Raw genomic sequence first — 26,383 nt, 5'->3', positions numbered from 1 at the left:
TCCGTATCCTTCTCTGAGATATCATCTCGGTACATTTCACACTCTTCCAGAACGACACAATAATCATTTAATGTTTGAGAAAAATGCAAAGTTTTTCACATTTTAGAAGACAAAGAACAATTAAGAAGCCTTTATAGAATTTAGCCGAGGCTTAGTTGACAACCAGAGCTTTATGCGACGACGTAAAGGGCTGTCCTATGGATTTCTCAATCTTGTTTTTATCTCGCCTTAATAAAAATAGACTTAGCAGGATAACTGAGCTGGAAAATACTTTGATCCAGCTTCAGGCACAACAAGAAGTCGGATTCTCTGAGGCTTTACAGGGAAGAATAGCGGCGACTTGAACTGAACTTAACTCTTTGTTGAGATGCATAAAGGTGTTCTTATTTCACAAAGCCGGAAGAACGTAAAGCTTTAAAAGACCCAGACAGAGTCATCTATCAGCTTGAAGGCTGAAAAACTGTAAAGAATACTCCAGTATCATTGCTTTTTAAACACTTCTCTGTCTGATAATGAATCCGAGTCAGTCAATACCAGCGTCACAGTAAAAGAGTTAAAGATAGAACTGAATGGGACCCCCACTGTTGGATATGATTAATACTCATATTAATCGGGTGCAATGGACAAAAGTCTTACCACAGGTTCGCCAAATACAGACTGAACTTAATGAGGTAGTTACACACCTCTCTCCCATTTGAATGGGTGTGTTAAAGTACTTGCTAATTTATTAGAGGTACACCGAATGAAGGTGATGCACATTGATTAAATCAATTTTATTAAAACATGTTAATCTATCACACATCATTTTGTGGCAGAGGGTGAATATTCCTGCTTGTTAGACTGGGACATTATTGGTACAGATAGTACAGACTGGCTGGAGAATAAGATTCATCATTATGATAAAGCACTTATAGACAAATTGTCAGTGTTCAGCACAGGAAATAGTTATTCTCTGTGTACAGGGAGCAACTAGAGTTGACCTCTTTTAACAATACTATTCTTTCTCTTCCTCAAACCACTGGATCAGAAAATCAGAGAATATCATTGTATGCTGATAATACCCTTCTTTGTGTAGGTAGTGCAGTTTCCTCTATACCACATGTTTCCACTTTTGAGTTGTTCCGCTTATTATGTGGATATAAAATCAAATGGACAGCAATTAAAAAGCATTCTGCCCTCCCGTATACCAGGATCTTCACGTTGACGTGTCCTCTTGTACATCATCCACTATAACACAAAACTGTCAAGGTAAATACAGACACATTTAAAACCTAATGTAATTTCCCACACTAACTCATCGCTTGCATATCAATATTTAAAATGGACATACTCACTTGGGTCGATATTTACTCTTTTACGATCCCTTTCGCTTCTTCTGGCTATTTCCAAATTTTAGTATGCACTTCTAGTTCTCTCTCTTGGTTTGATTATACTCCTTCCGTCTCTTGGAGATGAATAATATGGAATATTTTGCTGCCTCACAGATTGCAGGACCTAGTAATTAAATTTGGGAGCTGTAATTAAATTTCTTTTGCTACTTGCTATACTGGTAACAAAAAAAAAGTGCATGCAGATCTTAAAGGGCACAACCATTTGCCATTTTCTAAATTCCAAATGCAATATGTTTTCTTTGTTGTTTCTGCAGTACAGTTATGGGAAGGTAATGTTTGAGTTTGAAAGAAAGGTCTCTGTGTTTAATGGAATTTTGAGATTTACAAGCAGAATGTAATCTACCGTGATAATCTTTTTTCTATCGCAAATTAGGATTAGTCATGTGGGCATATGTTATCCTATAGGGATCAGCACTCCCTACAACCCATCTTAAAAAATTATTAGCCTCAATCAGATCAACACTAGGACAAAGTGTGAAAAACTTTGCGTGGACTTCAGCACACATATGTGTTTATGTGCATGAAGGTTGCAGATGGAAATGGGGGAGGTCAAGTAAAGACATCAATATAATCATTAGGATTAAGCATTGGGGGAACCACAAATGTCTAACTTTCCAATTAATCTCTACTGTAATTAAATGTTTTAAGAGCTGAACCGGTGCCCTTACTGTACATCTGTTCCCAGTAAATATGTCATTGATTTTTCTTGCAGTGAATCTTAATCCTTTATTTGCTTATATCACATGCTGGCAAGAAGATTGCTGATGCTACACTGTCCTACATTTTTAAATCCTCCTCCCATTACAAATGATTTAAAGAAGGGATAATGAAGGAAAAGAGAAGTCTATGTAAATATGACAAACACAGATAAATTCTTATGTCACATAAAAAGTTTAAGTTTGCACCATAAACTCGTGGGACTTGCACTCTACCTGAGCGAGGAGATGGACCGTTTTGGACAGTAAGCAATAAAAAGTGGTATTGAGCACAGGCTGAATAAATGCCCTCATTTCCTTCATTCGGGGACAATTGTTTTCAGACTGGCTATGCACCGAGTTGCCCCGAGGGAGGGTGCATCCTCTCTCCTAGCTGCTCATGTTTCCCCCCTCTATCTGCTTTGTTTCGTGCCCCACTTATCACCCTGCTTTACATATCACAGTGCTGGTAACAGCTTCTTTGGGAGCAGAATGTAAAAGCAGCCGGCCTTGTTTTCTAAACACGCTGTCTGGGGCTCAAAAAAACGCACAAACAAATCCTCATTTTGATATCCCCTCTGTGCTGATTAATTATTTAGGTTGCTTAAGGTGAGATGTGCTTTTTTCCACAGCTCACTGTAGTGACTGGCTACTGAGCTTTCTTTGATATATTGTTGTTGATCATGTGTTGTTTCTCTGCGTGCAGGTGATTAGGAAGGGTGAGGTGAGCTGCTGCTGGATTTGCACCACATGCAAGGATAACGAATATGTCCAGGATGAATTTACCTGCAAGGCGTGTGAGCTGGGATGGTGGCCGGATGATGACCTGGCAGGTAGGAGAAACAAAAACAGAAACTGTGTTTGTTTTTATTACATTGTTCATCCACACTCCTTGTCCATTACCCCTGAAACGATTCACACTTATTATTTTGCCCATTTCATGCATTTACCCTTAGCTCAACTACAATACTTTTAGTGGGGCTGACTCCCCTGTTCTCTCAATAGTCATCTTCCCCCACCGTAAGGCTATTCACACAGCACCTCAGTGGTCTAACAACACCTTTTTCACCATGCAGGTCCTATGCCCTTGCTTTCTTCATTTCCTCAAACCTCAACACCACTCCCTCAAAAAAATGCTGCTGCTCATTTCCTTCTTCTCTGCTCTTGCTGTGACCCGGTGCTTGTTCTGACAGCGATTTATAAAGTTGAGAGGAGCCCTCAATTCCCAGGTGTAAAATCCTATTACTGCCATGAGAGGCTTGAGGATACATTTCAGCAGTCTGTCAAGAAAGAAAAGTTTCCTTCAGTCCCATTACATTTGAAAAATACTAATAGAGAGAGGTAATATGCTATTCACAGAACAAGGGTCTACAATTGTGAATGTGTATTTTTGAAAATATCCAGCAGAAGAGTAAATTTCATTTTTCAAATATTCAAAGGTCTTCCCAGAGCTTAGAAACACAAATAAGCGATTTGAGGATTGTGTTAGATAAGTGAATGCAGATACATTTCATCTTTGCCACCCGTGCATGTTTGCATGCAGAAGGGCAAATGCATCTGCAAACTGAGCTGGGTGTGTGGCCAAAAGAAAACAAGCAGCAGTTCTCTGTCCCCACTTCCCCCTGCATTTAAATGAAACCCTGCTATAAGAGCTGGTTCACACCTTGATATGCTCATTGCTAACTTTCTGATTAGAATCCCCAGAGGAAGAAAATTTGGTTTATTTTAAAATTTCATATGTCTTATGATTTGGCATATTAGGATTTAGCATGCAGACCAGAACTGGGTTCCTCCGTGAAGTCACTGTAATGCTATTAGCAGAAGCATGTAATTTATGGAGTGTTAAGCTGGGGAAGTCTAGGGATGTCATTTTTCTCCAATTAAGCTCTCCAGACTTCTTCTCTGTGTTGGATGACGAGTATGCAGGGCATCATGACAGAAGAGAAATAGAGCTTTGGGGTGTGTAGGATGAAAAATGCAAATGAGTTCCTGTCAGTGCCATAGCGCAAATGTTGGGGGCACATGTATGGGCAGCTATAGGTGTACAAGGAACTACATAAATAAGAAAAAACGCATCTATTAATATGGTCATCAGCAATTAAATATTGTCAAATACATTTAGGACAGTCTAAGAAATCCAAAGTCTAAAAATTTCAAACCTTTTTTTCCCAGCATGTTGTTATTGCTGTGTGAAGCTTTGGCTCTGAGGTTTTACAACATTATTTCCAACACAGATTTTTTGTTCTCTTTATACCTTGAACATGACACAAAGACTTGCCATAAGAAGTATTTAACATTAATATAGGTTATTAAACTTTTCTGATGCTGCTGAAAGTTCATTTTTATTATCATATATAAAATGATGTCATCATGTCAAATTATTAACTGAGTGTAGATTAATACTGTAAGTGTTAAAAATAAAATTCCTAAAACTAAAATGTATATTTAAAAAATTGCCAAACCAGTGAAATCTATTTTCAGTGTACAACCATTAACCGTTACACAAAAAGCTTGTGTAACAGAATGTGAAGACTCAATGCAACAATTAAAATACTGCAGCATAGGGTTTGTGAGAAAACACAAACCCTTTATGGCATTTTTAAATTAAAATATAGGTTTTAATTGATTTGCAAATCTTTGAATTGTTGAAAATTACAGGAAGTTTAAGCCTCATGAGTTACACATGAGTTAACCTTGACTTATTATTATACTTTTTTCTATTACATTTTTGTGTTACTTCCTAGTTCTTTTATTTATTGTATTCTATTAACACTTCAAGACAAGGCAAAGACCCTACAATAATATGTGTTTGTGAAAGGCACTAAAATCAGGCCATTGTTCACTCTTTCATTCTGCTTCCCACCATGTTTTAATGCACCTTTCATTCAGTAAAACTAACCACAGGACGAATAAAAAAACTGACTGAACACTGTTTCCTCCACTGTTTCCAGGTTGCCAGCCCCTGCCTTTGAAGTATCTTGACTGGGCAGATGTGGAATCTATAGTTGCTGTGGTTTTCTCCTGCGTGGGCATCCTGGTCACCTCCTTTGTTACCTTTGTGTTCATCCAGTACCGTGATACACCTGTGGTTAAATCCTCCAGCAGAGAACTCTGTTACATCATCTTGGCAGGCATTTTCCTAGGCTACATCTGTCCATTCACATTAATCGCCCGTCCCACAGTGGCCTCCTGCTATTTGCAGCGGCTCCTAGTGGGCCTTTCATCTGCCATGTGCTACTCTGCCCTGGTGACCAAAACTAACCGCATTGCACGCATTCTGGCTGGCAGCAAGAAAAAGATCTGCACCAGGAAACCCCGTTTCATGAGCGCCTGGGCCCAAGTGATCATTGCCTTTATGCTTATTAGTGTGCAGCTAACTCTGGAGATTACACTCATCATTCTAGAGCCCCCCGAGCCCATCAAGTCATACCCCAGCATACGTGAGGTCTACCTCATCTGTAACACCAGCAACTTAGGCATGGTAGCGCCGCTGGGCTACAATGGCCTCCTAATCATGAGCTGCACATACTATGCCTTCAAGACGCGGAACGTGCCCGCCAATTTTAATGAGGCTAAATACATTGCCTTTACAATGTACACTACCTGCATCATCTGGTTGGCCTTCGTGCCAATCTACTTTGGCTCTAATTACAAGATCATAACCACATCCTTCTCCGTCAGCCTGAGTGTAACAGTGGCACTGGGCTGCATGTTCACACCCAAGATGTACATAATCATCGCCAAACCAGAGAGGAACGTCCGAAGCGCCTTCACCACATCTGACGTGGTGCGAATGCACGTTGGAGATGGGAAGTCGGCGGCTCAGTCAACAAGCAACAGCTTCCTGAATATGTTCCGCCGGAAGAAGCCCGTATCAGGCAATGCCAAGTGAGTAATCTTTTGTGCTTTTTCATCTTTCTGTTTGGATTTCTTTTCTGGGGTCACTGGTTAGAGACCAAAAAGGTGACTAAACTCTCAAATTGGAAAAAAAAAAATCATATCAAGTTATCATGTTTTTATGATGTGTTTGCATGTCAGTGGTCTGTTTTTATCTTTCCAGTACCCCAATGAGTGTTTGTATTTATGTAGTAAAAACTGGTTTTTAGGCACATCCCCCTCCCCCTGAGAATGAAATATCATCAGCGAAATTTAACAGGAAAGTCAAGATGGGACATTTGCTGTTATTGATTTAAAGCTGAAAGGCCATTCAAACGTGCCAGGGATAATGAAAGTAGAGATTTCATGTGGCGATTCTAGATGTAAGACTTGCATATAACTTTTTTGAGATCCACAGCAGTGGCACATGGACAAGTGACTAAAGTAAGGAGCGGGGCAGAGAAGGAGAGTGATCCCAATATGTTTAAGTGTTGTCTCTTACCCTTGCTATGCAGCCTATCTAATCTTCTAACCCTTCAACCTTCTATACTGAGAAGCGCACTGTCAAGTGTCAAGGCTGGCAAATGTTTTGGAGTCATTCAACCTCTTTCTTGGAGAGCTGCACTGCCAGTTTGTCTATTTTATAATACAGCCTGGGGAATAATTTAAGTATCCAGCATTCAGATAATCACAGCAACAAGACAGCTGAAAAGTGTTAAAGTTGAAATCAATTTTTTCTACAAGTTTTTTCCCCAATGCACTATGACAAGTTGGTTGTTAAAAAAAGTCTTTAGGTCAAAAAGATGTGCTGAAAGTAATTGTTTTTTTATTGATTGGTTCTCATCTTTTGGATCATTTGTTGCCAACCTGCCTGGATTCTAGATCTCATTTAAAGACATCATTTGATTGTGTGATCCTGGCACTCCTGAGCTGGCAGTGGCAAAAATATTTTTGACCATGCAGCCCTCCAAGAGAGTGATCTGCCACCCTGCTGCTTTCGGTTTATCCTGAATTAACCTCACATTTAACTTTTCTCAGCATGAACACCCTCCCCTCACCACCTCCCCGACTAATCACATTAGAGCCAGTCCTAGCTCATTCTCCGCTAAACACTGTGTCGTCATCAGGCCAGTTCGGGCAAAACCCGAAATACTTTGCAAATGCATGCACCCCCTCTTTAACAATAAAATTAGACAGTCAGGAAGAAGACAAAAATAAATGAGATGGATGGCTCTTAAACCTGTTATTTCAATGTCTGACAAAAATGTATGATCATAATGCTGTCTGCAGCACATTATGAATCACTGTTTGTGAGGCTGATAAATGTGATGCTCTTCGGAGGTCATGAGTGAACACCTTAGCAAAGCTCTTAATGTCAAGTCACGTACTTCAAAAGTATTTTAACATGCAATGAAATGTTGAAATGCTGCTGCTCTGTTGTCTTATGTTGCTGCTATGTTGATGTTGTTTTTCTGCCTCCACCTCCTGGTTTCCTGTGATAGTAACTTGGGTTTTTATCTCGTTCATAGTTCTAATGGCAAGTCTGTGTCATGGTCTGAATCAGGTCCAAGACACCCTCCGAGGGGGGGGAATGTGTGGCACAGACTGTCTGTGCATGTGAGGAAACAGGAAGCCGGCTTGAATCAGATGGCGGTCATCAGGCCCCTAACTAACACCCCCGACCCCCACAGCTGTGAGCCCTCCACCTGCAACACTGGCACCAGCTCCCAAGATCCCCCCCCAGAACCACCTGGCACTAAACCTCTGTACAACCTGACAGAGGAAGACGACGAGGGCGACGCGCAGCGCCCCCTTTGGACTCCAACTAGCCATGATCGGATGCGAGGGCGGGAGTCTGATTTGGATGAGCCAGCTTGTCTTTTGCCCTCCCACTTGACAGGCCACACCACGGATCGCTTGCACAGGGATGTGGTGGACACGCACAGCTCCCATGCACCTGCACTGAATGACCGCACTGCCAAGGAGGCAGTGCCTGCCAACGAGCCTTTGAGCTTGACACCCTCTCACCTTCCTTCAGCTTCACAACGTGGGGCATTTGCAGAAGAGGGGCTTGAGGATGAGGAACTGGACCTCTTACACAGCTACATTTATGACGCCAAGGAGGAAGGGGAGAGGGAGGATGGGGAAGGTGAGGATTTAATTCAAAACAAGGCAACACTGGAGGATTCCCTAGCTCTGTCTCCCCCCTCCCCTTTCAGAGACTCTGTGTATTCAGGGGACTCTGTCACCGGCTCCCCCATCATCGATTCGATGCTCGGTAGCCCCTCGGTCTACACCGCCGACATCCTCCGAGACTACGCACACAGCTCCTCAACACTGTGAGAGCAAAAACCAACGCTGGCACAGCGGCTGTCAGCAGACTTGAGCATCACACAGAGTGCATTACACCGACACACACAGACACACAACACGTGCAACGATACAATTTAACATTTCAAGTTTTTAACATTTGTTTATTTGCTCTGACATTTGCTTGCTTAACTGTATTTATTACTCTGCTGTTATCAGTAAGTGGTTAATCGAAAATACAGGTAGACCACAAATTATCTACGAGTGCTTACATTTCTGAGGGGCCGTGAGTGCACAAAGCCTTCCTGAAAAATGTAAAACTGGGACGTGTGCCAAAACTACTCAGCTCTCACGCCAAATTTTTTAATGAATGAAGTAACACGGAGAGTCATAATAGAAGATGTAGCTGTGTTTTTTTTGGTTTTTTGTTTTAATAGAGACAGTGCAATTGTAGAGTCTGCAAAAAAGAAAACACGGCAAGAGAAACACAGTAGTGTTTACGCAGCGCGCTTACACATCGCAGACCAAACTTTCTCTAAAGACTGCAATAGCTTAAGTGCATTTCATGCCAGTTTTGATTAGCTCCGCTCTTCTGCTGCAGCACATGCACAGGTCTGTTCATGTGTATAGCAGTCAAAGCTTCATTCAAGAAAATCAACTTTTCATTGAGTATTCATTAAGTAACTGCACCCTTTCTCTAATCAAACCTCATTGCAGTTTATATATTACAAATTAACAAGAAAAGTGAAGTATGTTGTTTGAGTATTACATTTATGTGCCGCAAGGTGTGCTCATCACAAAAGTAGTATCAACGAACTCAGATCCTGCTGAAGACTTGCGCTGTATGATATGTGACTATGGTTACAATGTGCCAAGCAAAGTTGTTATCAGCCTACAGCCCCCGCTTTCTGTTTTATTTATTTATTTATTTTTATGATGTAGCTGGTAAACAGGTAAATAGGGTGATTGTAGATGATGGCAATGCTGTTTATTCCGTTTACACTAAACCATAACCCTGAGAATTTTTACGCGCGTGGGAAATGACAAAAAGATTTTGCTTTCCATGCTGTGTGGATATTTCCCACATTTTCTGAGTTTGCTGTGTCATTGTTATGGAAAAACACAGTAAGTTGTACAAGTTATCAAAGTTTGTAATACTGTTAAGCCATCTCTTGTTTTTCACGCAGGTGGTATGTTTGTAATACTAATAAATGTTTCTATATTTAGAATGTCAACAGAAAAACAAAGTTTATACATTTTGAAACTGTCCTCGGATACTCGTCAAAAAGCAGTGTGTTTGTTTTTTTGGGGTAAATTTTAAGTTGAGTCAGTTGTATCCTCTTGAACACATTTGGTTGTAAAAGTAACCAATGATTGATTGCTTCTTGTAACGAGATGATACATGTTTCGATTTTGTTTAAATCTTGCATTACAAAGTTAAGTAATTTAATTGAGGTTAAGTTTCTTAGTTCTTTTATCTATAAGAATGCAAATAATTTCAAAGTACGAGACTACACAGTACATAGTGCAATTGTATTGTATTTCCAAATGTTTTTAGTCTATTATAGTGTAAGTTGTTAAATGATCTTAACCAGTGTAAAATATATCAGGTGCCACCTGAAAAACACTGTCAAATCTAGAACGAAATAGGCCTTTATGTTTTGGGTGAGCTGAACATGAAAGATGCTGTAAAATAAAAACAAAACTTATATTAAAAAGACTGATTACTGCCTATATTAGCTGAAAAAACAAAACAAACTAAAACTAAAGTTATATTAGTGAGTCAAACATATAGACTGACCCCCCCCAAACTGATTCTTTAAAATGTTCCAATCTGGCCTGCCTGCAAAATGTGAAAACTGTAGGGAAAGAGGGCATGCATAATATACTGTGTTGCAAGATGTTAATAATTGCATCAAGAAAATGGTTGTTCAAATTGGCCAGAGATTTCAATTGTCATCACTTTTACAAACCTCTTATTGACTGCCCTTTCATATCACACAAATAAGATGTTTGAGCCAATGTGTCATAAGTTATATTATATGGTAAGTTACATGATAAATTAGGCATGCAGTCTGCTTTTACAAACACTTGTCGTTCTAAAGAGCTCTCTTGTTTGACTTTGGTACTGTAATAGGATGTTATCAATGCAACAAGTCTGTTTGTTAAATTTCATTCTCCCTAGATGCCAGGGGCATGTCTAGACGGGGGTCATGGGGTGGCACCATGCCCCCACTGATATTTTCTTGAATACTTTACTGAACTTCAGGTTTAATATACTTGTACTTAATGTAAGTATTTCTATGCTATCATATTTCCTGCTTATATGCCACTATATTTTAGATGCAAATGTTATATCTTTAGTTTTTTATTTTTTGAAGATAATTTCTATTATTAATCCTATAGGTCAAGCAAACAAAAATATGGAAGAAATTAAATACATCGACAGCTGGAACATACATCAATGGACCAGTAATTGTGATATATAGTTATTGTAGTAGTAACACATTCAGAAATTCTAATCCGATTCTATATAATGTGTACCCTTACTTTGAGTTTTTTTTTTTCACAAAATATATTTTGATTATGAAACGAGTGCACTATCAAGCTGCTTGAATAGGATGATAATTTTCACTTGTGTAAAAATCCTACATGCTTTTTTTTCCACTTTGCAAAACATTTATGCAACACAATTTCCTGACCTGTACCACCACATTTAAAAACCTGGGAACATGCCTGCTCCTCTGGCATTAATATCAGCGCAAAACTGTGCACTGGAAGCTTCATGGTATGGGTTTCTACAGCCTAGTATCTGTTGTAGGTGTAAACTGTACGTTTTTTCCATGTAGTTAAAGTGGAAAAAAACGAGATCTTTTTTTTTTTTTTTTTTTTTAATTTTTATGTCTATTAACTTGATTTCAAATGGAATATCCTTGAACTTCTTTACATCAAAAGAAAACAAGAATTTTGAGGTGTTTTATGAGCTATTGTACAGTGGTTTTTATTATTTTGGCTCAACTGAGATAGTTTGGGATGTGCAGAGCACCTTTACTATAGAGCCATGTTTTCCAAATTAGAGGTTTGGTTCCATTGAGGATTCCTGAGGATTTTTTTCACTGTTTGTTTTGTTCTTTCACTTAGATGTGCTAAAATGACCCCCGCCCCGGCAATTTCCTGAATTTAGCACGCAAATATATATATATATATATATATATATATATATATTTTTTTTTTTTAAAAGGTGCCTTCGAATACGAAACCAGAAACCACGATTTTCGCACGAAAAGCTTTATGTACTCGCACTAGAGGGAGAAGCATACTGTATCAAGATTTGCATTTCCGCCTGAGTCCTGTGACTTATCAGGTGGTTGTTGAGCGTCAGGAGGAGGAGGCAGGGGAGGAGGAGTGAAAAGGAGAATTAGAAAGTTGGGGGGAAACTCGAGTACTTTCTATTGCATCTGGTCTTCAGCTGTAACACCGGCCTAGTCCTCAGTCGCTCCTCGCAGGACATCTATATGAGCGAGATAGCAGAGGTTGCCTGAGTTTTGAGAACAGCTGTTAGTCTCAGCATGGCCGGGGGCTCGGTGTCCGAGTGCAAGGAGTACTTGTTTAAAGTGCTGGTGATCGGAGAACTAGGTGTGGGCAAGACCAGCATCATCAAACGCTACGTTCACCAGCTTTTCTCGCAACACTACAGGGCGACGATCGGGGTCGACTTTGCACTCAAAGTTATCAACTGGGACAGCAAAACGCTGGTCAGGTTACAGCTGTGGGACATCGCAGGTAAGGACAAGCTCGCTGACGTCATAATTACGTTTCAATAATGGATCCGGTGTTTTTGGAGCCACAGGATACCAAATCTAACTTTTCTGTGCGTCACGTGTCACATTGGGGAAATTTCACTTGAGCACGCCACATCGAGACTTCAGAGATATGTTTTATCAGAAAATGATTTAAGATGACAACAACACTCAACCAGAAATGCAGATTTTATTTATCTATTTTGCAAAGAGTAAATTTTTAAACTCGCAGATGGCCACGAATTCAACGGAGCATGGTGGGGGAATTTCCAGTACAAAAGACCAGTTGATCACGTCTGCTGTTGTCTTGCCCACTTTATGATCACAGCAGCTCATAATTGTCAGTGGAATGTAGGTCACGTTGTTATTATCGACTAAGCCCCGCCTCGCTAAACTCGCCGTCATATTGTGGCGTAATTCTCACCACGGCTTACAAGTATCTTTTGTTAAACTGGTCACGATATCACTGTTACCGTCCTGTGATTCAAACGGCCTGGCTCCGTTTCCGAGAAGATTTCCGTAAACTTAAGTAACTTGGCACACAGGCCAACCTGTGCATTCCAGCAGCTTGAGTAAGCAAGCTGAGAGGAATCAGAGCAGTGTAAATACAAGTTTCCTGCATGCAGGCGGCACTGCTCAGACTCCCAGTGTTTGTCATCTCCAGGCACAGAAATATCACACTGTAAACAAAAGAATCTGAGGATGACGCGCTTGAGAGGACAGGTGAGAGAGAGGAAGTGAGCAAAGATGAGAAGTGAGCAAAAAAGACCGACCTTCAAAACGCAAGCAGGAGCCAGGCTGACAGACACGGTCTACGCTGCACTTCAGTCAGGGGGAATGAGGGTGTGATGTGACGTGGGTGAGGGGTCTCTGCACTGTCCCATTAGCCTCTATCTTTTCATGTTTGATCCCAGTGCCAAAAATCCATCTGACACTGGGGCTTTTGAAATTCAGAACTGTGCTGACTGCATTGCAACTCCCAGCTCTAATTTGTGATGGTTATCTTTGTGTTGAACAATGGCCCTCGTGGAAGTCGTTGTGGAAGTGTCACATTTTAGGGCATATTTTAGAAATTTTACAGTATTTATAAAAGGCAAAGTATAAACTGAGGTGGTTTACAAAATGGAAAAATAATAATTTGTCTCTATTTTTTATCAGTAGTGAAACAATCATGATCATGAACATATATTACACTTTTCAAAAATGGCAAGGCAAATAGGGATGCAGTTATGTTGTGTGTGTCTTTTTTCTTTATTTAAATGAATTGACTATTTATTGGGAAAAAATAAATAGTTGATTAAAAAACTGTCCAAAGAATGCAACAAAATTAGGTTTAATTAGATTTTAAGCCCAAATCATCATCATAAAGGTTTAAAAAAGCAAACAAATACTTAACAGCCTGAGCCGCTGTTGCCTGGGAAATTATTTCAGTATCCATCAAAGTGGCAAATTGTGTTCCTGACATTTTTAAGCTAGATAAGATTGCAGCTTTTGGCCTTTCTGACAGTCTTGTTGCTAAAATGCAATTTCGAAGTTTTTTTTTTAAGGTTAATCACAGAGCTTTTAAAGACTAGAATAAGGTGAGCTCTATAAAGTAGTCTAAAGAGACAAAAATCCCATGTGCTTTGGGTAAAGCAGAGGATTTTCACTGAGAAAAGTCTATATGCCATTCTTGAAAAGTGGAAGGAGTTTTAAAGCAGGGCAAATTCTGGTCGTAAGTGTTTTTACTACTATTCTTATAGTCTTGGATAAAAAAGGTTGTTGGCTTCTCTTCTAACTGTGTTTTTACTGTTGTTGTCAGTCTGAAGTTAGATGCAATGGGTTAAAGCCATTGTGGTTTGATTACAGATTTTTAAAGAAGTGAAAAACAGGACTTATATAACCTATACCTCAAAGGAATTTTTGGTCACTGTGTTTGTTCCTCATCTTGGTTCTTGGTTCACAGCCTGTCGTACCGCTTTGGTGAGCTTAAGTGCTGGATTAGTATCACATTGTTGGATTAGTACAGTTATAGTGAACAATAAGACAAAACTATAATCATAATTTTAGTGACCAAACAGGGTTTCAAGAGTTTTAAAAATCTTTGTTTGGTTATTATATAAATTTTTCATGATTAAAAAACAAACAAAAACAAACCCTGCCTCTAGATATGTTCTATTCTTACTTTTTGACGGGGTTGAGCAGGTCCTTCCTCTCCCTCAATCAAACAAAGCTCATATGCTGAGACAGATCAGGACAGATGGTTAGAAGACTGCTGTTTTTATTTTATTTATTCCATCGCTTACAGCAGTGACAGAAAGGGGGCGAAGATTTGGGTGTCGGGGGGGGAGTCGTCACAACAACTTGCATGTCTGTCACAGACTGAGTGGCAGTGCGGGCTCAAGTTCCCCACCATCACTTTGGCCCTGGCAGCACAAGCTCAGTGTGCAGGGGCATCTGTGACTGAGCGCCAGGAAGTGCTGTCTGCCTGTCACAGACCGACAGCACTTGATTAGAGGATCTGCGAGGGTAAATAAAAGCCTGACACACACACGCACACACACACACACACGCACACACACACACACTTTGATAGGCTGATATCATTAATTAAGACGGGAACATGCTAGCATAGATTAGGGAAGGTGTGTGGATCTGGATGGTCTCACCAGGTAGGACGACTCGGTTATTAAACTGCATTATTCACACCTACATCAAGGCCTGCCTTGAGGACACTTTGAGCATAAAATAAGTAATGACACGTGGGTGTAAAAGCTAAAAGCTCGAGGTGTAGTTGCCAAGTCATTAAGACCATTAATGAATGGCCATTAAGCCATTTAATGTACAGAAAAGGAGGAGGAATAATCATCTTGGCAACACTGAAAGCAACTTCAGAGCTTCTTTGTCTCTTACCGACCTCACTAGTGATTACAGTCTAGGAGGAATAACAGTAATCAGAGGACTGTACAACATCGGGGAAGTCAGTGTGAAGCATGCAGGTTTCCCACCCCTTTTCCACTCACAATTGCTACTCTCTCCTGGATTTACTCAAGCCAGTGGACACAATGATTACCACTATGGCATAGAGTGAAAAGGCCTGCACCTTTTGGGCTCAAGCATTGAAGTGATGAACGGTTTCACATTAATGGGATGTGTGCAGTGACTCCTATTGCAGTCCAAACTTTTTGTCCCATTAGGATCCCTCATTTCACCTGAACTTTTTATACCTCGATGATAAACTTCTCTTTATCTCGTAGCGCTGCCACTAAACAGGGTTTGAAAAAGTAGATGCTACCCAGGACGAGGTTTCCAACACAGGTAAACTAAGGAAGAATGAGAATCAGAAGTCTAATTTTTAATTTCTGTTGCAAAAATACACAAAAACTGAAGTGTTCTGTACAAAGGAACCACTCTGTGATAAGAGGCTTTTATCTATTTGTTTGCACAAGAGCCAAAAAGGCTGGCAAGGAGCTGTAACTGATTTGATGATTTGAAGCCTGATGTTTATGTTATCAGTAATCTGAAGATGTTTTTTGTTTGTCCTCAACAGTCACTCATTTGGATTACAAATAACAAGAAAACAGGGAAAATAAATCAGTTTTCCGTTACTAAAAGGGATTTTTTTTCAGTCGCCCATTGTGTTTGATTTGATACTCTAAGAACTTAATGGTATGACATTAAGCATATTGAGAAAAACATATACCCGTGATCAAAATATGTAATGTTCTCAAACATTTACACAACTGATTCATTTGCTATCAAAACAGTTGCTGATTAATTTTCTGTCAGTGGTCTAAAAGATTCATCTTCTTGCTGTTTGTGCTCTACTCGTAAACGACCCAATGAAGCCAAATCGCTGCCAAGCAATTTAGCTCCTTTTGCCAAGTATGACAGTGCATACTAAATGTGACACTGAGACGTTTTCAAGCACACAGTGTGGCAAGCGGCGCAGCCATCGACGGAAATGGAAGCGAAGGCAGAGAACACAATGTACCGGTAGGTGCGAAATGAAAGGAAATATCAAATGTAAGTGTCTTTGTAAGGTGTTGGACAACCTCACGGTGCCAGAACAGCTTTGGTGGTTTTCGGCATATATTCGCACATCTGAAGTCTAAACTCTCTTGGACAAGCTGAGCACCATTCTTCCAATTCTCTCATTTGGTGATGATGAAGAGCAGTGCCTCACACCTAAAGCTTTTTGTTTCCAACTGGGCGTCCAGATGCAAATCCTGTAACGTGTGATTCACCTTTATTTTCACACTCTTTGCTGCTCTGCTTTCGGACATCTGGATTTGTTGTTGTTTACCTAGGTTTTCCTTTAATATGCCACTTATCTGTTTGTATATAACGGGAATAAATCTGATGCTTGTCATCAAATGTATATCTTAAGTGGATCATCAGTCCTTAGATTGATTAAGGATTCAGTCACGTGCGCCTAGAGGCCAGTCATTGACACCCTGGCAACCACTGGTTGATAGGGAACAGTGCATGCTCTGGGATCAGAGAAAGACTTCCTAACCACTTGCCAAGTGGAAGTGACTTAATTTGCGACGTAAAACACAAATGGAAACAAAGACCATTAACCTTCAAAGTATAAAATGAGCCGGCAGTAGGGCACAACTTTTACCTAAAAGGTGAAAGGTCTCTGTTTCCAGCACTTTTTCAAGTTTCACGAAAACTCGTAGACTAAACTCAGGCAAGTCGGCGCCTTTCATCCAAACTACAGGGAACCGTACTAATGTGCTAACAACCAAAGGAATCACAAGGAGATTTTTTTAATACAGCACTCTCTTTGTAACCAGTCCCCTATGGTGTTGTGTCAGGAAGGTCATCCAACACAAGAGCGATGTAACTCCCCAACTAGTCAGGAAATACCTCTATACACCGTCTGCTTTCTTAACACTCTAGTGGTAGAGTGGTTGTGTTCTTTTGGCTGTTATCACCAGTTGTGGTAGTAGTAGTAGTAGTAGTAGTAGTAGTAGTTGCTGACATTTCAATCACTTTTTGGTGTATTCTTGCCACCAACAATAGAGGTTAAGACCAAGAAACCTCTCTCTACCCGTTCTAGAAAGTTGCACAGATTCCCACAGGGCTGTCAGTGGCAGTAGCACTGTAATTATGAATTAAATTTCTAAATTAAGGTGCACACAAAAACCTTGTAGCACAAAGTGAGGAGGGAAAAAAGGCTGTGGATTTTCCCTCAGTTCAGACTGTTCAGCGGTAGAGGCTGTAGTAAGCTGTAGTAAGTCATGTCTCACATGCTGCTCTGAGGAATTTGAACGTGCCAGTCATGTGTTACGCTCTTTTGAAACTCATGCTGAAGACTACCTTCGCGACTGGGCCCGATGTTGCTACTTTAGTGCTGATGGGGGGAGTGTGTGGGGAAGTTTTGCAGCCAGTTGCTTCCTAACAGCAGACGGTGACTGCTGCTGTTGTTACTGCCATGTCTGGCTTGGACAGTTTCTATGGCAACCCACCCACAGGATAGCAATATCTACGAACGTAGAGGAAACTAGGGTTGCTAGGGCTTTGGATAATGATGAGACTTCGCTTTATTTCAGTCTCTCCCACACAGCAAACAGAGATGATACAGTGAATCTAACTAAACCATTTCAATTTCATCAAGTACTTCTGTAACTGAAAATTTATGAAGATTTCATAAGCAGAGCGTCTAACTGCACTTGAGGTCATGAACCCGTATTTATCAGTGTGGTCGACTGAATTAGACCAACCCTGTTTAAAGCACTTGAAATTCAACAAAGTTTGGTTTCTCTCCAGCTAGATTTAGTTTTCCACTTTAGTTTTCGAGGCTGTTGCCTAATATTGTGCGTTTGATGCAGAAGCACACACCTTTGTTCTTTCCTGATCTTCCATGCTCCTCTGTGGTACGCTCTGAGTAAATACACAATTCTTGCTCAGTCCATTCCCATGTTTTTCTGCTGATTGGGTTAGGAGCATATGACACTCATTACTGCTTTTAATGTAATTAAATTTGTTCTTTTTTTTTTTTAAATAGTAAAATGCCCTTGAAAATTGCTTTTACAGGAAATTAAAGCAGCTTGATAGATGGCCCTCAGATAGAAAATCTGTAGTCTGTATCCATTTAGAATTTTATTTCCTATGAAAATCCATACAATGAAAACTTTTTTTAAGGTGTAAATGCGTTTTGAAGCAGAATAATTTAAAAGAACTGTAACACCACAAAGGCCAGGCATTGCAGGATTTGCATTTAACTTAAGGTTAGTGACTTTTAGTGGTTCCAGAGTGTAGTGGTTTACACGTTTGCCAGACAAGTGGAAAGAAAAGATGGAAAAGATCCTGGAAGGGGAGACAAACCTCTTGAATCGTGAAGGGCATCTGATTTAGAAATCTGCCAAATCAAATATGTGGAGCAGCTGAAACTACCTAAGGTTACCTAAGGTCAGTGACTCGTGTGGGAAAAACCACAGCAACTTGGGAATGCCCTGAAAAGCAAACAAAAAAAACCAAACAAACCCTTAGACGATCATATGGCAGCCAGGTATGTGGAGCAACCAGACAGCAATTGGAGTATCTGAAAGGTTAGTGAGTGATATGTGGAAACCTTGGGAATACCCGAAAAACTTCTAATCCAATTTTTGACAGTTCAGCAACTTATTGCTTATTGTGCAACGTTTTTTTTCCCCCCCAAATTCAAGATAGAATCATAAAACATAAATTCTTCAGGGCAGTGTTACAATTCTCGCCAGCAACCAGGCACAAAGAATGTTTTCAGGATTTTTTTTTTTTTCCAGATCTTGTCTGTTTTTGGACTTTTTGGAGAAGTTTGGATTTATTTTAAATATGTTGTCATACTGTTCCTTCTTCAAAAAATTCTTTTTTTTTTACTAATCTAAATAAAATATGCTCTACTATATTTTAAATCAACTAATACAAATGAGAATATTTGTAAATATCAAAATTAATCAGTGGTCAGCATTGTTCTCTCACTCCATTTGGGCAAAATCATATGTCGTCCTATACTACCTTGCAATGGTATAGGACGAAAAAAAGAAAAGAGGCCTTAAAAATCATTAAGACAGTACTTCCATCTATATTCTGCCCTTGCCTTTGCTATCCTGGATGTATGAGCTTTACAAGGCTTGGAAATGAAAGCCTTATTTCAGTCTATCGGCTCTTTATCCCACTGTGTCGTGTCTCTGGTGAATTCACCTGGGGTTATATCAGCTAAAATTAGACGCTCAATTATGAGCAATTACCGTCAGGCCTGTGGGCCCCACAGTGTATTCACTCTCTTGCTCACACCCGCACTGCGCCACGCCACTCCAGTTTATTGCGTGGCTGGGTAAGTACAGTAAAGTGAAAGTGCGCTGGGTAAAGCTTTGCTCGCACTTCCTCAATCTCATTTTTGCTTCATTATTTGTTTGTGACTCAATAATAGTAAAGACTGCAAATGATCTAACACGCTGAACACTTGGAACTTTCTCTGGAGCAGTGTAGCATAAATATGTGCTAAAAACATCACATGTTATCTCAAGCTTATGGTGGCCTGCTGTAATTGCAGACACTCGATCTAAATATGATAAACGAGCAGGTGCTTTAAAGGCTTCATTTGTGGTACTATGATAAGTAACTATACCTCTGGGGGTGACCCAATATTTGAATAGTTAGTTAAGCATAGCATATGGACTAAAATGTCCTCAGCAGCACCAGCAGCAGTCCTAATCATGTGATTACAAAGGCAAGTTCAAACTGGGTGCTGTTGTAAATTTGTCCCCATTAGAGAAATAAAAGACTCGTGTTTTTATTACATGCAAGGGCATTTAAGAGCCAGGACCTCTTACTGGAGCTGATGTTGTCTTACAACTAGGAACCATATGCAAGAGAGCATATGTCTGAGAAACTGTTCACATAGAGATAAGATGGATATGATTTAAAAAGTAGAAATGCAAACATCCTTATCCAAGGGTTGACGCTAAAGTGCTTTTGTTATATCTGGTAAATTTAAACCACTGGCTCTAGACAGTAAAAAGATTTCATCTGTGGAGGAATCTCCAAAGCTGTATGTCTAAAAAGGGAGCTCATGCTTGTGCTCAGTCCTACTAGCTACTAGTGGTTTTAGGTTAGCACAGTACTGACACACTGCACTGAAATATTTAGACTGGCCCATTTAATGACTGGGAGCTAAAGCCTTGTAACATTTAAAAAAAAAAGTGTAATCAAGTAACCTAACAATTCAAATATATGCATATATAAATTGACAGAGTAAGTGTTATTTTGAATGCGATGCAGTGATGCTGGTGTTTAACTCATCTCTGCTCTATTGCTCTGCTGAACAAGGATACTTGCCTGCTGAAACATCAGTGGCTTCCATGCATAAACAATTCAAATAGAGCTGTGTCCTACTTTCATTTTTTTATTGTTGCCAACAATTGTCTGAGCCTACTAACAACCCAGCACCTGATACAGTTCACTGCAATTAATCAAGAAAACTCATACACGAAAACCCATTGAAGCAAAAGCCTATAACAAAGACCATGTGACCTTGATCTTGATATAAACTGTTGCAACATAACTTCTGATTAGTAGGTGACCTACTCGACCTCCTAAGCTATAGCCACCCCAATTTTGTGCACTCCTTATTTTATTATAATTATTAATATTATAGTCAGTATATTCCTGGCCTATCGGGACTGTCCAGAGATATGAAGTATCACAAGTTCCAAAGCTGGTGCTGCTGCTAACTTCTGGAGGTTGCTTTGCCTACAAGCTTGCAGTATTTAAAAAAATGGGTGCCCTTCATCCATCACTTGCATCAAAGTATCAACTGCTTGACTTCCCACCAAAGACCATAAAAATGAACCATTAATAATGTGGCAACCCCTTAATTCTTACAGAGACATTTTGGGAAAGTAATTAAGACCTAAAGTTTTGGTATTTCAGCTGCCTGATAAATCTGCACACTATGGATGTGTAACACTTGTATGTTTCCTGGAAAAAGCCTTTTCCTTTGTACACCTTTGGAGATGTGGTTTAAAAACATTTTAGAGTGAACAAGTGCATTGCATGTGCTGAACTCCCTGCGCACGTGAACTAAAGTGAAATAACACAGGAAGGTTAAAGCATGTAATTCAGTTCCTAGTATTATTTACTTACCCCCAGGGAATATTTCCTCTTTAAAGTTTCATTTTAAACGTGCAAATAAGAAAATGGAAGTACTCAAGTATTGAGGTTTCAGTTATAATTACAGTTAATCTATGAAACTGTAAGCATTTCCACGATGTTTTGACATCTAAAAAGCATCTACTGCACTCAGTATAAAATCTGTATTCTTAATAGTTGGTTGATTTAAGTATCCATCTGTAACAAAACAAAAGGAAGCAGTTGGTCTTCACTGGTTGTAAAACTCTTAATGAACTGGGGTGACAAACTGCCTAAAAGTGATTCAGATTGAAAGTGACACACCTTATACTCCTGGTAATTTCCCTTGCTTTGCCTTGGTGAAATATCAGCTCAGATTTTCTCAGAGAATGACTTCAGAGAATAGGCTTATTATAGTGGCAGATTACTCCTGTCATTCATAGTGTGTGTGGATTAAACCCGTGGCAAATGAGAAAAATAGGTCAAATAGTAACCATCTCTATCCTCGTCATTTTTGGCCACATTTAGAGGGGAAATGATTTCATTTCTCACCAAGTTGTTACAAATTGGAGTAAGAAATGACAAGTCCGAGTACTAAATATTTATTTCTTCAGATACTGTTTGCCGTTCATTTCAGGTGAATTATCACATGTCTTTGCAGGGTCCACACGTCCACCTTTTTTTTTTTTCTTTTTTTTTTTCCACTCTTACAAACTCCAAACCATATTATTTATCTTTTAGTTGCTTTTAGCTGTTTTGTAAAAACTCTGCATTTACCGCTGCATTCTTTTCCCACCCCTCAGGTCAAGAGCGATTTGGGAACATGACGCGGGTGTACTACAAAGAAGCCGTGGGGGCATTTGTGGTGTTCGATGTAACAAGGGGCTCCACATTTGACGCCGTGTCTAAGTGGAAGCATGACCTAGACAGTAAGGTGAAGCTGGCTAACGGCAACCCCATCCCCTCAGTGCTGCTCGCCAATAAATGTGACCAGAAGAAGGAGAACTCCAACAACACTGCTCTAATGGACAATTTCTGCAAAGAAACTGGCTTTCTGGGCTGGTTTGAAACCTCGGCTAAGGTGAGAAAGTGCCAGTGGACAAAAGCCGTTTAATTTCATATGCATTCCTCTTTAGAGCTGGCTGACGCTCTTCTTTTTAAACTTGTGTCCTCTCATGTTTGTTCTGCACTTTAAAACATCCTACAGCAGCATGAAATGAAAAGTTGAGGCAGGCTGAAATATTTCCTTTAAAGTCAGCCGAGTCATTGTTAAACATTATTAGTGCTGGATTCAAATCCCATTTTACACGTGACTGTGACTTGTGTTCAATAACAGCTTTGTGCTCAGTGCTCATGTAGCAAAGTCAGAATAAAAGGAGATACTTATTCTTTTACTGAACAGATTTTTAAACCATTGTTGGCAGACAGGAAATCCTCAAAAGTTACTCCAAAGAGAAGTGAGACATCTTCTGTGTGGCGTAATCACGTTAGGTTGACTGTAGTTATTGTGAAATTGTTACATGTTCTTGTTTTTTTTTTTTGTTTTTTTTTTAGTCAGAAGCCCATTCAGCAGTTGTTCACGTTAGCATTTTTGATTCAGAATTCAGTGTTACATATGGAGGCTTGTAAGTAATTTGCATTAGATTAGAGTTAAGGGCTGCAATCTGTTTAATGATTTAAAAATGACCAAATACATCGGAACAATTAAATTTCTTTTCAAAAAGACAATCATCGATCCAGCTGTCTTTGGCATGCATCCATGCACAATATCCGGTGAAAAATTTGTTGGACAGCTGGTGTGATAAGGTATCACATGACAGTGATGGATGTTGCAGCCCAGAGCTGCAAGGATTAGAGGGATAAAGGTTTGAATGATAATGTTTTGTAGTGTTTCTTCTCAACTTGGGCCATGATGTCACTGGTTTGCTATTACTACTTTGAGATTGCTGCCCTCTTGCACTTGCTTTGTAAGCTAATTCTCATCTCTCTCTTCCACACACTTTAATTTAAAGGTCCCACATCCTACTGCTTGGAGATATATTAATGTTAATGTTGTTTGTTCTCTACAACCTTTTAAGGGACTGTTATCCATGTAGAAAGAAAGGAAAACGGATACACTCATACTTTACAAAGTTTAGAAAAATCTTATAACTCTTTAAGAGTGGATTGGAAATAGGGCCTTTAAAAGATAGATTAATCATTAATCAACTGAATCATTACTCGTAATGAATTAACTTATAAAATGTTCCTATATGTATAATATCTCCATCTGAAATAAAGTGTAGTGCTAAAGTTAGTTGTGCTAAAAGTTCTGTGCCTCAGTTGTTAGTACATGTTGTAGAACTTTGTTTTGTGATCATGAATATTCTATATTTTAAGACTCCTGGGAGACCTCTTTTTTTTTTTTTCTTTTTTTTTTTTTTCTCCCTCAGTGAGCCTCTTCCTTCTTGGAAACTTCAAAATGACAAGCCGATAAACCAGGAAATGCCTACAGTCACGCACATGTACATTTCAAATAACAAACATCCATTATGTTTCCATGTTGTGGAATGCTTTGATGACTCTGGAATCAGCTGTTCCCATTTAGCTCATTCTAAATAACTGTTGTTCCTGGAGCTGTGCTACGTACTGAGTCATGTGACGTGTCTATGTGGGCGTGTGATGAGTGCAGAGCCAGTTCCTTTCTGTGGGTTAATGTTTTGTGAGCCTGTCACACTTGCACTAAACTCAACCCACAACAACCTGCGACTGGGATTCTGTTAATCAGTGCCAAACTTTCATGCTGATTCAAATGACGAAGAGCATATTTTCCCTAAGGCAGTACAAGGGGAAAATGCAAAGTCACAGTGAGCTATGAGCTATAATGTCGTCAACAACCACATGCCATTACAATTTATTAAAAGAAATTACTTTAAGACTAGATTGATTGAGCTAGCATACCAGCAAGTACTGTTTTTTTAGCTCAGTAGTCTTTAATAGAGTAAATGCTACAAACCAATTTATCTCATTATATTTTAAGAATTGATTTTATTTCTGTTTGCCTTTACTTGAGGTGCCCAGGCCTTTTTTGTAAACATCTTTGCTACTGTAGAGTCTGAGCAAAATCCATAAATATTCATTACCTCTTCAACCCATGCTATGACAGCTTTGGGCCATAGTGTGAAGGACAAAGGCAAACAGTGATTTTTAGCCTGTCTCTGCTGGTCTTACTTTTGCCTTCTGTTACCCAGCTGTTGCTTTAACAGGCTGGTTCACATAAAGGGCTTTCGTGAACTTCTGAAACTGCGTTGAGGACCATAGTGCAGGCCAAGGCAGAGGAAATTTCCAGTCTCCATACATACTGTGCTGTAAATTGCATTTTTTTTTTATTATTATTTTTTTTATCACCTCTCTAATATATGCTTTGACCTTTTTATAGGACAACATCAATGTGGATGAAGCTGCTCGATTCCTGGTAGAGAACATCTTGGCTAACGACAAAGGTTTGCCATATGAGGAGAGCAATGGAGACCGGATCAAACTGGACCAGGAGACTGTGGCTGCTGAGAGCAAGTCAGGCTGCTGCTAACACTCAATCCATTCACATTAGCCTCCCTTTGGCACCCATCCAGCCTGTGGCTCCTGCTCTCTATTGCAGCCTTGGAGAGGAATATATTTTTTTTTTTTGTGAGTCTTCAAAGCTCCAGGAACTTCTCTCTTCACTGATGCCCATTTGACCTCTGTATCCGTAGTTTTTACACAGATACATTTTATTTAGATTTGCCTTAACTGCTCCCCTTCTTGTATCTACACGACTCTTTCCGGATCTACGGTGCTGTCTTAATGTTACAGTGCATTTCACCACCACCAACAAACCTCGCCTCACTCACTCACCCCTTGTTGTTCTGACAGCCTCTGAAGGCTTGAGACTGTATCACACTGAAGAAGGGTTCAATCTAAGCAAAAGGCTGAGAAACCCAAGCTCTAAAATAACCTGTAGCCTTTAAAAGTCTGTGTGTTTTCTTTGCTGTACTTTCTCTCAGCCTCCTTCTGTTTATTTTTGTCACCCAGCAACAAAAAAGTGTCTCAGAACCAACGCAGGTGGACTTTAATGGCCTTTAATTTTTCATCTTACAGCAGCAAACCATGTTTTTGTCTGTGGCTTTTCTCTTTTTTTAGAGTACCGTGTAAAAAAAGCAAGTAAATGGGCATCTTAGTTAAGTATTATCTTATTAGAAATGTGTTGTCTTAATGCCATATTTTCTCTAAAAGTGCCTTAGTTGATTCATATTTTAATGAGGCAATGGATCGCGCATTTATTTTACACAGAAGTATACAGCCGGACAATGAAGTATTTCAGTAATAAGAGTTATAATAAAAACTTTAATGATGGTACTAAATGAGACAATAGGAAACCTTTCTTTAATTGTCTCTCCACTAGTATGATAGTATGTTCATGTATGTTTCAGTATGCATTTTTAAATTGTGTTGGATTATGTATTGTATAACTTTGGAATTTGTGAAAAGCAGAAACAGACTACAGGGACTACACTCAGTCGTCTTTTTGGATGCTAATCTGTTGAGCTGTTCAGATGAAATGCGAAGGACTTTTTTTTTTTTTTTAAACATGTTTACATGTAGAAATACTTAAAAAAACAAACAAACAAAAAAACTCAAGACCAAAACTAGAATAAACATTTGAACAGGTTTGTGCTGTCCACTTGTGATTAACTTGTCTGCTCAACTGTATGAATTGATTAAATGTGTTTATCGGAACTCTATACATATGTAACAAGAAAACACACTGTGACAGTGTACATTACCAATCTTGTATTACCAATCAATCAATCATGTTGCCTAATCTGCTGATAGATTGTATGAATTAGTAAACGTATTCCGATCCGTATACCTAAAAGATCACAGGAGTATAACTATTCCTTATTATATTAATACCCTGCTTTTTCTGGCATGTAGAAATTCAAGCATGGCTGAGCTGGGATTATTCTCCTAGTAACAAATTTCTTATTAGCATTTTGAGCACAAGCACTAATGCTAATGCTTGTGAGGACTTGGATCTCTTCACAGGAAATTCACACTGCAATTGTTGATCAGAAGTGGTTTATTAACAGTAATATTGAAAACTATATACACCACATTTTAGAAAACACTATACCCATTGTGTTAAACTTACCTTGCAGTAATTCAAAGCACTGACGACTATGTTTGAAGCTGT

General features: G+C 39.4%; 2 protein-coding genes and 1 long non-coding RNA gene across 3 annotated transcripts in view; 2 read left to right on the top strand and 1 right to left on the bottom strand.

Annotated features, from left to right (window-relative positions):
• The window catches only part of grm1a (glutamate receptor, metabotropic 1a), a 33,566-nt gene extending 24,000 nt beyond the window's left edge, over positions 1–9,566 (top strand). Inside the window, exons 7-9 of the mRNA XM_031727525.2 lie at positions 2,793–2,919; positions 5,038–5,974; positions 7,492–9,566. Coding sequence (XP_031583385.2) covers positions 2,793–2,919; positions 5,038–5,974; positions 7,492–8,305 — 1,878 coding nt within the window. The 3' untranslated portion in view covers positions 8,306–9,566. The remainder of the gene's footprint in view (positions 1–2,792; positions 2,920–5,037; positions 5,975–7,491) is intronic.
• Positions 810–13,043, bottom strand: LOC120433312. The gene is made up of 4 exons (XR_005608485.1): positions 12,846–13,043; positions 2,873–2,912; positions 1,335–1,494; positions 810–1,240 (listed from the first exon to the last, which is right to left on the bottom strand). It is a non-coding gene; the product is annotated as an uncharacterized LOC120433312 (long non-coding RNA).
• Positions 11,656–25,931, top strand: rab32a (RAB32a, member RAS oncogene family). The gene is made up of 3 exons (XM_031727643.2): positions 11,656–12,055; positions 21,975–22,252; positions 24,590–25,931. The coding sequence occupies exons 1-3, from the start codon at positions 11,842–11,844 to the stop codon at positions 24,737–24,739; spliced, it is 642 nt and encodes a 213-aa protein (XP_031583503.1). The 5' UTR covers positions 11,656–11,841; the 3' UTR covers positions 24,740–25,931.
• The last annotated feature ends 452 nt before the right edge of the window (positions 25,932–26,383 follow it).

Source organism: Oreochromis aureus, linkage group 15 (genome assembly GCF_013358895.1).
Source record: "Oreochromis aureus strain Israel breed Guangdong linkage group 15, ZZ_aureus, whole genome shotgun sequence".
Lineage (NCBI taxonomy): Eukaryota > Metazoa > Chordata > Actinopteri > Cichliformes > Cichlidae > Oreochromis > Oreochromis aureus.
The sequence above is the reverse complement of the archived record's forward strand: the minus strand, read 5'-3'. Positions and strand labels throughout refer to the sequence as shown.